Genomic DNA, 14913 nt, shown 5'->3' with positions numbered 1-14913 from the left:
AAAAACCCAATCTTGACTCAAACAGCATTTTGTTGTGTCCCATTATACATTACAGATATGTAGTTTTGTCTATAAAAGATACCCAAGAAAATAGAGTGAGTGTCAGGAAATGTGGCAGACATAAGATAACAAGCTATTGATGCTGTGGAAGGTCAAGAGATACCAGCACACCGGGCGCTTACGATAACAACTGATATATTGAACTTGAGATGTACACACCAGCCTGATAAATACACCAAATCTTAGCAGGGCACACAGAAACACATTTAGGTCAGTGCGATGGGTGGTCATTCATCCATTAAAGGCACAGTACACGTACCCGGATAATAAACGCCTGCCCAACATAAAGTATACATGCCATACTAAAAGATCCAAATAATATTTATGCAGTGTATTTAAAGAATATTCATTACGAGGCACGGTATATATATTGTAACACTTGAAACTTAGAAGCCAGGGTGTGTTGCATCAAAATAAGTTTCGAGCAAAGAGAACTCCTGCTTGGAATGTTATGTCGTCCTTTAAAAGCCACAACTATCTACACGTCACCAAAAGGTCATTTTTTTCTCTTTCTTAAACATTTGATCAATAGCAAAAAGCTTTAGTGGCATCAGATAAACACAATGCCATTGCAACATATTTGTGTTATGGATTACAGGGAGTATTCCAAGGGCTTCTTATCTGGCACCCATAAGCATGATAATGATACATGCATTGAACAACATAGTGTACAATAGATTACTTAAGAGTCCCTCCACACATTTCTAAGCAAGTGCTATATATTCCTATCACGGAACTTCTGTTATTGAATACTCCTACTAGCAACAATTTCCTATTAATTTTTACTATTTGAACTTAAACAGGCATAAAAGTTGCTCCTAGAATATTACAAGTACCACATCTCACTGTTCTGCTTTAAGCCAACAAAAAACGTTTTCTCCTACCTTACGAGAGTCTGGTTGTGTAAATCCCACACTGCAATGTTTCCATCACTACAACAGGAGAAGCAGACCTTGGAATCGGGGCTGATAGCCAGGGCATAGCAGGCAGGAGCAGATGATGTCAGCTCTGCTTTTATCCGTGGGGTAGGAGCTGCCAGGTCCCAAATGGATAAGGTGCTGGCTTCTCCTCCGACGATAAGTGTGCGCCCATCAGGGAGCAATCTGCAGGAACGGATGTAGTTATCTCTGTTCTGCAGAGACAAAAGTCATCAAGACATGAAATCAGCAAGTGGAAGCTACGAGGCCAACAGTTCTGGAGCCTTTCATCAATCGGGAGTTCTCATGAGCTTACTGTGCTGATTAGGCTCTCCGACAAGGTTAGCTGTCTCGGTAGTTTGTATCTAATCCATTGGGGTATATCTAGCTGCTGCTCGAAATTTCACTGGTTATGAGTTAAACGTAACAGTGGAAATCTCCAAAAAGCACAGCATTCCCTCTTGATTTTAATGAGCCATTTGTAGTTATGACAATGATAAAGTAGATTAATGCCAGAAAATTACATGACATTAGGCAAGTATTTAAACTTGATCTAGAAAATTTACTGTTGTGAGATAATTCATCTTAATTAGCATCAAAATGCGAAGCCGTAATGCCAACCAAAACTTTTCAGAGCTGAACTCTACAACTTAGTCTAAATGATACATCGTTCAATGTAAATGTCAATAGAGTAATTGCAGAAACACAATCTCAAATTCATGTGTAATATTTTCCCACTGTCCTTTTACTGGAAAAAAAGCCTTTAGAGAATAGAAATTCTGTATTAATAAAACATAACTTATGTTAAATTATACTAAAATTATACTCCCTTGAAATTGATTGCAAAAAACAAAAGGTTTGATATATATCTTAAATATGTTTCGATAACCGAATAATTTGTAGTGCACTCTTATTAGTTAGCGCCCATCAGAATGGTTTTGACCAACTATATGACGCAAAGGTCACATTTTGCAACGCCAGAAAGTAGCTTTACTAATTTAATAGGATGTGGCAAGAGTGGTGGAGAGCGGGCTTTGAGAGTAAAACAAAACTTGGTGATGGATATAAAACAGTGTATATTATGTATATAAATGTGTGTTAAGTTTATTTACCAAGCAGTCCAGCTGAGAGACGGGGCTTTTGTTGCCAGGGTGGCTAATATCCCAGACTTTGACGCATCCTTTACCGCCAGTGTACACGTGCCTCGTGGGGTTACTGATGGTAACCGCGCACACAACTTCACCATGATTTAGAGTGTTTATCTGCCGCGCGTGCCGAGGGATCCCTGGACCAATCAGAGCATCAGGAGGGAACGGGACCGGCTGCATTTGACCATCAGCACTCACATGGAATGAATATGCACTGAAACAAAAAATAAATAGAATTATTGGACTGTAGGTCCAAGAGCGATCATTTTATTTAACTACAACATAGGATTTAAAAGAGCAGCTCTCTGTTTTTTTTGGTGCACCTCCACCAGCTTGAGCTATGTCTAAGAGCGCAAACCCAATGTAAGAAATAACATGCTAAAAGTGAATAATTATGGTATATCACAAAAATGTAGCTCATTGGCTGCTGCTGAACCCAAGCAATGTGCACAAAGCAATAAGGCAGGTGAGGCATATGGTATTTGCAGTCTAACAACAGTTGGAGAGCTACCTGTTTGTGTCTCCTAGTGTATTTCAACATGAGTTGAGTATAATAGTAATACCATAATGTAAAAAAAACCCAAAAAAAACAACAACATTGTGCATCCCACTTTAATTACGACCACTTTTCAACTCTCAGGCAGACAGCATGTGAGGACATAAAACGGGGTGCAGGTAGTGAAATAAATAGAGCTTTGCATTTCCATCTCAATCTCAATTTACTAAAAATAAAAATACTCACGGCTTGCCCCCTGGTATTCCTGTTAGATTCGGAGGCATACCCGGAACACGCATATGATGGTGTGGGTCAAAACCAACCTGAAGGATATAAGTAAACGCAAACATTTGTCTCCATTAAGAAATTTTTACTAAGAGACAGAAAAATCCTCTAATGCCAGGAGAATCTAGTGCGTCTAAAATGTAAAACAAAAGTAAAGAGAGCGGTTTTACTGCAGTTTTTTTAGGGGCTGACACTAACATGCCATATATGTGGAGCAAAAATGTTAATATTTAACATTTTATATATATATATTAAGCTACATAATGTAGACAATGCACCAAGCACATTCCATGTTAAAAAAAGAAAATCATAGTTCCAACGCTTACCACTGGGGATCTTCCATAAGCAGCAGCGGCGGCGGCAGCGGCTGCTGCCGCACTCATTTGTGGGGAGATATTGTGAAGACTGGCGTAAGCTGCTCCTGGACTAGTCAGCTCTCCATTCATTCCAGCATGTGGCACAATTCCAAAAGGAGTAGGGTAAGGGCAAGGAACTGCCATAGGTGTCCTAAGACCTGCTGCTTGAACAAACAAAAGAATACGGACTGTAGATTATACAGGACTACACAATGCTAAAGTAAAAATTGCCAAAGGGGAAAGCCTGCAGGAGGAAATGAAAATGGGTGATATTATAGAAGCTTTGTGAAGGGTAGTAGATATCTGCCAGAGACTTCCCGAAGAAGAAGTACAGGTAAACAGTACAAGGGATTCAACAAAGTTTAGCATATGCACGCAGTTATTCTAAAGAATATATAAGTAAAAGTTGAAACTCAATAAAATAGATGTCATTATTATATCTATATAATAATCTGGAGGTTTAGTACACTGGCTTTTTTATGTAATATCTATCACAGAACAATAGAATAGTGGCTGTCTGATATAAGCAATGTTTGCCCGTCTGTGGCTTTCCTTAGTCTTTTTATTACCCTCTAAAAATTGTTAAGTGCGGCTCTGGTTCTGCTGCCAACGTAACAATATCTACAATCAAACTGCAACTTACTTAATGGGTCGACTCCTGGTGGTTTGCCGGGCACAGGCCGTAATCCGGTTGAGTTGCTGCCAGGTGTGGGGGCATCAGTTCGTGGAGTGGGTGTATTAGACTTTGAAACAGGAGTAGTAGACTTCTCATTCTTTGAGACCATGAAGAAATAATAAAAAAAAATAAAAAATAATCTTTTATTTTTGCTACAAATACTTTTGGATAATAAAATGTGCAGGAGTTACATCAGCCAGTTACCGACAAGAAAATGATCCTTGGCTAAATCAAAAGATACAACATGCTAAATGATTCAAATCCACCCAAAAGTAAACAGTTTATTGACTTTACGGTTTACTCTACAGCAAACCTCAAACACTCACCCTGCTAAAGTCAACAACCCTAATGGACAAGTCATAACATATGCGGTTTTGAATCATATCTTTCAAGTACCTATTCATAACACAGGAGTGTACAGCAAGACGAACTAGGAGCATGAATGGAAACACACCTGTATAGTATACAAGGCGGGGGGGGGGGTAATTGGCATCAAAACCTGTCAAGCAATCTAGAGTTCTGAGGTCACTAAAGTAGAGGAGCTTACCCAAAATATTATCTCGCAGAAGTACTATGCTATTCAGTGATATTTTAACCAATGTGATGTTCGCAAACCTTAAGAGTAACAAAGTACAGAAATATATGTTGCATTTCATGCAAATCATGTTATCTTCTCACATGGGATATAATAAAACATTGTAACATGTAAGGATTTTATTAAAAATCTTACAAGGCTAAGTTCTTTGGACTTTGAAGAAGGAGTACTGCTTGAGGATGCAATAGAGGCAGGGCTAATAGGAGCATCTTTCTTTAAGAGTCTGGCTTTATCTAAACCGTTCTCCCTTGGAGAATGTGGTGGGCTTCCTCTAGGTGAAGAAGGATCCTTAAAACAAAAAAACAAATAAATACAATTAAAAATCAAGAAACTACTAGCAACCCTGTTAGTTATGTGCCAATACATTCAGTAGTACTTCTACAACGTGAGCACATAGTAAGAGAGTTCAAGCGAGAGCAAATATTAGAAAAACAGCAGAACACACACCTCATTGGAAACATCCACCACCAGGTTATCATCACTTTTTTCACCATCACTGTCCTGCATGGAAAATAAAATACTCCTCATGAAATGACAATGCAGAAATAGTAACCAGTTCAGGACATGAAACAAAGAATACCAAGGACGTTTATTATACAGAGTCTGTTCATGACATGCTGTGTTGAAAAAAGTGTTTGTGGACACAGACTAGAAACCTATATTTTAGTTCTAATTAATGTAGTAAGTGAACATAACTACTTATTTCAAGACTGTATTTTGACCCTAGAAACCACACACAAAAACAAAATGTTAATCTACAACATAGATATTAAATGACAGCTCACATTGTAATTTAAGGTAATGTTCTAGCGCAACATATACAAACCCAAAATAAACAGACATATTGCACGAAATCTCCTAACTACTCCCGAAACAAAAGTGCCTGGCCAGGTTCGGTTTTTCCAAATACTCCCTAAGGAAATATTTGCATACTTTTACGCTCCTTTAAACATATTTGTTTGTCAAAGATAAAATATGTGCTCGTTGGTCACATTCAAACTGAACAACAAAATAAAACAATGGCTAAAACTAATGTGTGTTTGAGATTAGTTGTACGTACTGCAGCTAAATGTTCTGAAGCTTCAGATATTTTAATGCTATACTTTAAGACTCAAAACCATCCAAAGCCATATGGAGTACAGCAATGGTTACAAGCCATATGGATTTACATCAAAATGCAATCCTTCTGTACTCACATAACGGGCAGCAATGTCTTTTTCTTCAGTCTTCTGCTTTTTGCTCTCTGAGGAATAATCGGTTGAATTCCTGTGTTTTTCTGAAGTTCTGAAGCTTGCCGATGGTGATACAGAAGAACTCTGAAATATGACATGTGACATACTAAGACATCCTGTAACCTGGTTTCATACGAAGAATTGTTTAGCGTGTACAATATCTTCATAAGCTTCTAATTCAGAGATGTTTAGTCAGTTAGCAATTTAGGTTGAAAAAAATCAGTCCACCAAGTTCAACCCTTCTACCTATCCATCCTGCTTTTGATCCAAAACCCTAATTCAGATATTTTTTTTGAATTTTTGAATTTTTCGGCGCCAAAAAGAGTTCACTTACTGCCTATAGCTTGGAGATATTTGGTTTAAAACAAAAGGACTATTAAATATTACAGATCTTAGGATCGGCACCAAAACGGTATTATGACCAGCATAATGATTACTTTATCTTAACCTTCCGTCCTCTATGCCTACAATCTATCTGAACCAATCAAGTCAACCAATGGCAGACAGCAGCTAAACAAGAGAGGATAAATAACTCAATGAGGTGGAATAATCACGCCAATCTTGAGAACAGGATTGTAGTGCTTTGCACATGTGGTGACTGGATTCAACCGTCTAACATATTTCTATCACAAGTAATTGAATGGCATTTGGATGACAACATTGGCTATGTTTCAGGGCACATGTTTCATGTGTTTCTGACCAGCACATATAAAGTCCTCTGCTCTTTGCTAGAGGCAATATTATTAAATATGTGTAAAAATTTGGACCAGTACTTTGTGTTTATGTTATTAATATACATCAGCTTGCTCAACTTTAGTCATTGGAGACACCGGTCGTTGGCAGCTTGGATACTGGACCTTGCCTATGTCCGACTTGCTAACCAACAAGGGAGAAGTTAATATCTGTTACCAGTAAGCATGATGGCCATCAGGGGCTATATAAATTAGGCTGCTACTCAGAGGGGCAAAGGTTAAGGAGAAGTATGTTATGTATAGATGGCCTGAATACAACATTATTTCTCTAAAATATCTAGGCTGTGCAAACGAACCTCTTGATCTGTGAACTTGGGGACTTCTGCTCTACTTATATCGAAAACCAGAGGGCCTGTTCCTTTCTTGGTCAAGATTCTAGGAAGCACCCTGGACTTAACTTCTCTTTACTAAAGCCTCATTTTCAGGCTGCCACAAAATGATCTCTGTGTCTCCTTAAAGTAACACTGCCTCACTTGTCTTCTGAAGAAAAGCTTTTTGCGTTGTAGCTTGGAAAAAAAATACGTGGAAATCTGAAACTCAACCACGCGTACACTGATTAATAACATCTTCTAGATGTGTTGAAGTGTAAAGTGGTAAATGTGGTGCAGTCTCTATGGCAACCAATAGACCGCTCCAGCTGGCTGCTCTAAGATGTAGCTTCCATCAACCCTTGCATACTGCACGTTATTAACATTTCTGTCTTTCTTATTTGGATCGCTCACATGTTCCCCCTTCTTTTCGCTTACTATATGAGTTTTAGATACAACGCTGATTATAAGTTCAGTTTCACTCCTTTTCCGTATGACTGACTTTTTCATACGTATCATCTACTTTATAAGCGGTTTGACTAAATAATTATTATTTTGAGGGAGAAGAAGTCTACATCCTTTTTCTCTCATATACCAGTAATCTATCTGCACCATATTGAAAATACAAGTAAAAAAAAAAAAAGGAAAAAAAAAAAAAGAGAAAGAGAATTAAGTGCCTGCCGTGCATCTTTGTAATTTGATTAATTTTCTGATATCCTTGGGAAAATAATTAGTGGATTTCTATTTGGCATGTTCATATAAATCCATATAATCCGTACCATGATATTAACGCATAGTATCCCGGGAGTTATTGAGTTCTCATTTATTTTCTCTGGAAACTGTGTCAAGAACTAGTCAAGATTTCTGAAATCTAATGAAGTGCTGTATTGCCAGTATAAGTCAGTGGGGAGCATTGTTCATAATGGACTTAAAAGAGATGTCAAATCGCTCCACTGAAGATCCTGTGGAACTAACTGCTCCATTTAGCTTGATAAAAGAACACGCTGAAATGACCATTTGCAATTTGTAAAACAATATATGCTGTACTCCATTAAGTACACGAGTGCATGGCTGTTCCAATGGCCCACTGAACATGGAACAGTCCTGAAACACTCTGCCTGGGCGGAATGTGGTTCTTACTAAAGAATGATCAGCATTCAACCATATACTTTAACAATTATTAATACACTTGTTAAATATTTTAAAAGACCGGTTGCTAGACACCATGTTTAAATTTATAAATAAAATAAAAAACAACTTTCAAATCACCTGTTTAAAAACTAAATTTAAGTCAAGTACTGCCCCCCACAATATTGTTGCAGGCTTTCTATATCTGGTGTACCGAGGACTAGTGACATATTAGCCAGGACAGCGCCATCAGCCACCCCCTCTGCACTGCGATCCTTCTGCTAAGCGCAGTGCGATGACATCATATTCCAGCACTATGGCTTTTAAGGATGTACAGGGTTCGTTGTAAGTTAACCATGTAGGCTGTGCCAACTTTATTACATCACTGCCAAATATATCTGAAACTGACTGCACAGATTCTATATGAGCTGTACTTTTGCAAGCAATCTGAACTGGCAATTTTGTGTTGGCAACACACATATTTCCACTAATCAATAGAACATGTAAAATAGATTACATGATAACTGTGTCAAGCCTTAGGACTCTATCCTAGGGATAGAAAAAGTTGTATAGAAGTTATGAGCCAGACACACAAATCAGGGAGCCAGCTTTTATTATTTATTTAGGAACCAGAAAAGGCTCGGAGATTAATATGAAAAGGCAACAAAAAGTTAGGAACCAGATGTAAAGTCTACCTACTACCTGGCTCCTGGAATGAAACATGCAATCTCCCTGATTTTTGCTCTTTTTTTTTTTAATTTAAATTACATGTAATTACTGATGCAGGACACAGGGAGATATAATTTCATGGTTAGGAAAGTGTCATACATAACAATAAGTTCCATTAAATGTATTAAATTCATCAACATTTGCATATTAGGTGGCAGAGTATTATTAAATATTTTTTTATTTGCTTTTAAGATGACAGGTCTATAATAACTGGGAAAAATGCCACAACAGTACAATGTTATATTTAGGTGGAGTATGCGATGGTATGCCGAGATTGTATGCCAAAGTAGGAGAGAAAAAAAAGTGTTATTCGGTAAGCAGTTATGGGGAACAGGCACCCATACAACTAGGGAAACGGCTAAATGAGTATTAAATTATATAATATTGAAAAAGAGCCAGGGGACAAGCTTGCAGAGAGAACGTTGAGTTCACAAGCTCAAAATGTTATTGCGTAAAGGAATAAAAAAAAAAAAAACGAGTGGCTTGGAGACAACATAATCATAGTAGGAGCCAAATTGATATGCATAGCACATTGTATTAACAAATGGCTTTTCTCCACGAAATAGAAGAAAACCATACATACAGGTAACAGAGAATAAAATGAATTTGCAGAAGGATTGAGAAAGGCATACAAAGGAACCTCAAAATACCACGGATCTGCAGAGCTCACAAAACAAAATGGGTCATATTCCGGAGGTTAATGCGATAGGAGATAAGAATCGCCATACAGCGCAAGCACTAAGTTAAAAAGCAAACATCTGACAAAGAAGCAGTCATAAGTCAAGGAAACCCATAAACTGCTGTTACAATACACATTTAATATTTTACGGTAGGTAAACATGTCAACTATATTTAACTGTAGGTTAAGAACCTTTTTTTTATTTTTTTTTCTTACAACTTGCCAAAGCTACCTGCGCCACAAGGTTCCTGCACACCAGGGGGAGCCAAACACTATACGCTCCACACCAGGGTGAGGACAGGCGGAGGCAGACGATGACACTCGCTTGTGTGTCGACTTCTACTATCAAAGCATATTGAAGCTGCTCTGCCGCTTTCCACTATTGTTACAAAAAATATATATATATTTATATTAAAAACCCTAATCCTAATGTTTATACTATAGGGAAACCCAGTAATTTTTCGGGACCCATTATTCTTCTTCTCTTTTATGGTGTCAGTAACCTATTGTAAAGTTGCTGATTGCTGTTGATTCGTCCAGATAATCCTTGTACAAATATATCTATCTATCTATCTATCTATCTATCTATCTATCTATCTATCTATCTATCTATCTATCTATCTATATATATATATTTAGTATTAGTTCTTGGTGTCAACTTCCCAGAGCTGAAGTTTAACTAATAAAAAAAAAAAGTACAAGCTCTGAATGGAGTGAGACCAAATTGATAAAGAATATTTTCCTCTATGCTTGGCATAAGAAATGAACTATGATAACTATAAAATATAAATTATAAAAATAATTTAACAAAAAACTGCTATAAACTCAAATTTATTCAAACTTTCTTAATTCCTGAACGCTAATGGCCACACTGAACTAGGGCTGTTTTCTTCCCTGTCCATAAGCGAGATAGAAAGACAATAAAATAAAAAAAAAAAAGCACTCCCATGGCCCGCTTGCATTAAGAACCTGTCTCTCATACATCCTGCAGAATAGAGATCAAATCATCCTTTAACTAGCAGCTTCTAACACTGCCTAAATGCTTCAGCCTTTCTATAATAGGAATGTGGGTGGCGAAACTGAAGGGTTGTAATTCAGGAACATCCACTTTACAGAAGTGTTGGCTGGGAGGATGGGTTTATTAGAAAACCGTGTGTCTGTAATCTACACTTTATCCCAGTGCAGCCTACCAAATACACATTTTCATACCGGCAATTAAACGTAAGGGGGGGTTCACGGCGAAGAGTTATTCAAGCGTCTCAAATAACTTCTGCAATTTACTCTGGGAGTAGACCAAGCTTGTCAATATGGTATCGTTTTATATTCAGTCATTAGCGGTGTCAAAAGGACACTCAGAAAACATGAACAAAGCTAAGCCTATCACATTACAATGAGCACCACTGCCATGTTATCCAGACATGTCAGGACACACTCGGTTTCCCCGTGGCGACACACTAAACTGACACTGCTCCTATGAGCCTCTCTGTCAAGAGCTTTGTGGTGGCTATAATGAGATATGCGCGAGTATTTTAGTGAAATTAAAGACGCAGCTTTGCTTCTATTACCTCGGGCTCAGTATAACAACAAATGAGCTGAGCTGTGTCAAACCGGGAACTGCAGCACATGATCTATAAATACTGGAAAAGCGAGAGGCTTAACCCTTCGGATTCTGCAGGAGGGGGTCAAAGTGTCCCCCGTATGAGTAAAACATGCCAATCACCTCGGTCTGTCCTGACAACCAGTTTCAACCAGATATATCCATTTTGTCTTAAATTGATGACACACACACCTAGTACTTTAGGTACAAGGCTGGTGTCATGATTCTTTTAATGAAGCCTTCATTCCCCTCGAATCATGGCTCTGCACCCCTACCTGATACTCCTGCACCAACAAAACAATTGATGTGTATTTTACCTGTTTACAGTTAACAAATGAACCTGTGTTCACTAAATACCATCCCTCACCTTCCCTACGGAGACATCTCCTCTATTTTTGGCTGTATTGTGCGACGCAAAGGACCTCATGAGAACTCCAAGTGTATCATCATATGTTGTTTTGCAGGGGTTGGTATTTCATAGGAATTGTGGGCCATTAATGACCAGACAATAAAGCTATTTGAAACTTGTTTTGTTTATTTTTGGCTCCAAAAGGAAAGCCAGAGTCTGAATTTATTGAATGAAAACAATTTAATTTACGTTTAAACATTATGTTCCAGTAAATGACTTCTAATTCTACTACTTCTACTATTTCATGGTATAGAATTGCATTTAATTTCCATTACATCACCAACAACCTCTATGTTTTCCCACCATAAAAAGCAACATAAGTATTCACACATATATATATATATATGGTACACAAATATCTTTGAGGAAATTCTAAAACAGGAATAAGTCTGACGCCTACCAGGAAAAACAAGCATTGAAGCAATACAGGAAATATCGATTCATAGATAACATACGCTATTTAGTTTACATTCTACTTTGGCGGAGGTATTTTTATGTCTCAATTACCCTGGCAGCTGGGAGGCAGTAAAATGATTAATTATACTTCCTATATTAAGCACAGCCCTACTGGGCAGTTCAATTCATCACCGTCTGTGCTCAAACCAGAGGCACAAGATAAAGAAACATGGTGATGACAAGCTGGCCTTTCCCTCAACTTGTTTTGTTTCCAAGAGTTGGGAACTCCAAGTAGGGCACTAATCGCCAGGCTTTTCTGGCACAGGACTATTTCAAGCTCGTTCCCATTTGTACCTAAAGCTTTTGTCAACAGCTTCAACAAGAATAAAAAGCAAACAGCCCACTAAGAACATGACTTGTCCAAGTGTGAACGGGTCACACAGATTCCAGCCGCTCACTGCCTGCTCAAACTCTTCACTGACAAGGATAAACGGGGCGAGGAGATAAGCAAAAGGCCAAAAACCTGTTCACAGACTTGACAAATCAGTGTGGTGAACGCCGTTAGCTTAGGGAAGAGCTATAGCCCTCATAAAATTCAGTACTTGGAAATCCATCTATCCACCATATAGCCTTCTGGCCTGCGGATAACAGTCCAATGGATTACTGAAATAAGGGTATATAGTTATGGAGAAATAAACTGCGTATCTGTTTAAGCACTGGAATCACTACAGATCTTTGTCCAAGAGGAGCCGTATAATCAGTTTAACTAAATAGAAGTATCACAAACGGTCACGTGGTATCCAACGCAATGTGAAACATCTGTTTCGCTGTTAGTCAAACCCACACTGATAGACCTGTTCCTGTTTCAGAAGGTCAATAGGACAATATGAGTCATGTGTGTTTGCCTACGGTAGGGTTATGGTAGAGCGGTATATATTTTTGTATATGTAGTTGTGCTGTGGTGGGAATTTATAAGTATTTTGATTTCTGGCAGCATGCAGACTTCTTCCCCTAATCCTCATAGCAAGACCTAGGTGATGGGGACTGCAGAGTTGTAATGTAGTACTGGAGGGTTTCAGGTTGCTCAATCGATCACGTTTCTGAAAACAGATTTATATCAAGCTTCCTGAGCGGCGGCGTGTGTACAAACATGATAGGGCAGTACTCTCAAAGTGTAGCAATATTCCCTGGCCTTTGTACAGATTAAAGTGGTGGATCCTGTAACTTCACATATTTCTAACACATGATTAGATGTTTACTACTGAAGATTGGGATTGCTGCGCATGCAGGGCTCGGATATAAAAGACCACAGGCCTCCTGCTAAACTATTGTGCATTTATTAGAAATAATTATTACTACATTATTATGGCTACACAGAAAATTTAACAGGAAACTTAATTTGTACACGCATTTTATCTATCGGTGAACTAATTCAAGGGTAGCCAACAATTACGTCTGTAGATGTCATCTACAACTCATAGTACCCTCGACAAACATTTAGCAGGCTGTAGGTGGGTGACATTTTGATGATCTTGGCCGTTATGAATTGCTTTGGATTGCGTGCCCCATCTTAAATATAACAGGGAAAACACAGTTTGAATTTCAGTAACTGTACATCATGAGAATTAAATCGTAGCCCACATAAAAATGTATCTGTCTCCAGTTTAATCCTTGTGCCTCTCCTGTAATGACCCCATATGGCACCTTTTAAAAATGGCAGCCTAATGCTGAAATACAAAACATGATGCCCTACTGTATGTAGCGGTATATTCCCTTCTGCAAATCAGAATCGTGGGGCTTATAATTGAATGTCATTTCTGGTTTAAATCAGGATCACCCTCAGTTGCTATAGTGATAAATCCGCTTTTAAAACATTTTTTTTTTTTTAACACATAACCTCCATTGCCATCACATACTCCTCTCCAATGCAAACGTAGCGAACAGCTCTTCGATGTAGAAGTATAATTGGGGGAGATCTACAAATAATTTGGTAGACTGCTGCAAGCTGTGTGTGTGTTAAAGAAAGAACATGGCAGTCTTGTGTCTTTAGCCTAGTTTTGTAAACAATTCCCAGATAGATTACCCAGCACGTCCCAGACGCTGCAAATTACACCAGTTGTTTCTGGTAGTGGAACTCATAAGCATGCGCTACGCCTGGTGATGTTAGTGGAGTTTCTGGTTTGGGTTGCAGTTCAATTAGCCTGACACATCTAAAAAGATCCAGTGGGAACCACATAAACACAGGCTAATGACCATAAAAATGTGGCCTGCACATTCGCAATCACATCCATTTTCCTCCTCGATTATTCATCCAGAGGCACACCAATAAGCCCAATAATTCCTAGATTTACCAGATCATTTTTTATTCATGTCTCTGTGTAGCAGAAAGCAAGTAACATCCCACCGAGAGTATTGTCAGGCCAAATCCCTCAACCACTGAAAGCACTGCCTGGATAAATCTCACTTCACTTTCCATTCTGCCAACCACTTAGGGCAGGACCCAGGGGAGCCCTTCAGCTTATCCCCGCTCACGCAATGTCACAGACACAAGCCAGAGCGGCCCAATCAGTGCCAAGAAATTGAAATGTGAGCAAGACAGGGGGAAAAAAAAATAATAAAAAAAATAAATAAAAAAAAATCACAGATGTTCATATATTTCACATACCTTGTACCCTATGGTCTGTTGCTAGGGTAACTGAAGACCACCAGTGTATGTATTAGCTTTACAAAGTCATTCTCATGGGCTGTAGGCAGTGAAACACTGATGTGCCATAATGAGCCTTTCGTTATCTTTCTCCTGCTCTGACACATACACAACTCACACACTGTATCAATTTAAATGTGTCCTTATAGGCACGTTTCCACATAGAAGTCCCAAAGTGCTTTGGAACATAGCCACATATACACTAACACATAAACGCCTACTTCAGAATACCCACATATCAAGGATGACGAAAGATGCCTTTTTAATTAGACGTTAACATGACCCTCGCCCCAAAGCAGTTATAGCGGTTACCAGTTCACTGCTGGTAAGAACCAATTGGCCCATCTGGCTGCCCGTATTTCCGGATATAAAGACCTAAGACCTAATCAGTCCTTGGTCTCTTGTTTGATTTCGGATAGCCATATGCCTACCCCATGCAAGTCCCT

At 38.6% G+C, this 14913-nt stretch overlaps 1 protein-coding gene across 3 annotated transcripts in view; it reads right to left on the bottom strand.

Moving 5' to 3' along the window:
- Nucleotides 1-14913, bottom strand: part of LOC128497067 (transducin-like enhancer protein 4) — a 62981-nt gene that overhangs the window by 9314 nt on the left and 38754 nt on the right. For all 3 annotated transcript variants that reach the window (XM_053466948.1, XM_053466954.1, XM_053466963.1), the window contains 8 exons: nucleotides 5730-5849; nucleotides 4981-5034; nucleotides 4669-4821; nucleotides 3906-4035; nucleotides 3233-3423; nucleotides 2868-2944; nucleotides 2090-2339; nucleotides 945-1192 (listed from right to left, as the gene is read on the bottom strand). In XM_053466948.1, the coding sequence (XP_053322923.1) occupies nucleotides 945-1192; nucleotides 2090-2339; nucleotides 2868-2944; nucleotides 3233-3423; nucleotides 3906-4035; nucleotides 4669-4821; nucleotides 4981-5034; nucleotides 5730-5849 (1223 nt within the window). The remainder of the gene's footprint in view (nucleotides 1-944; nucleotides 1193-2089; nucleotides 2340-2867; nucleotides 2945-3232; nucleotides 3424-3905; nucleotides 4036-4668; nucleotides 4822-4980; nucleotides 5035-5729; nucleotides 5850-14913) is intronic.

The sequence above is a fragment of the Spea bombifrons genome, chromosome 1, assembly GCF_027358695.1.
Source record: "Spea bombifrons isolate aSpeBom1 chromosome 1, aSpeBom1.2.pri, whole genome shotgun sequence".
Classification (NCBI taxonomy): domain Eukaryota; kingdom Metazoa; phylum Chordata; class Amphibia; order Anura; family Pelobatidae; genus Spea; species Spea bombifrons.
The sequence above is the reverse complement of the archived record's forward strand: the minus strand, read 5'-3'. Positions and strand labels throughout refer to the sequence as shown.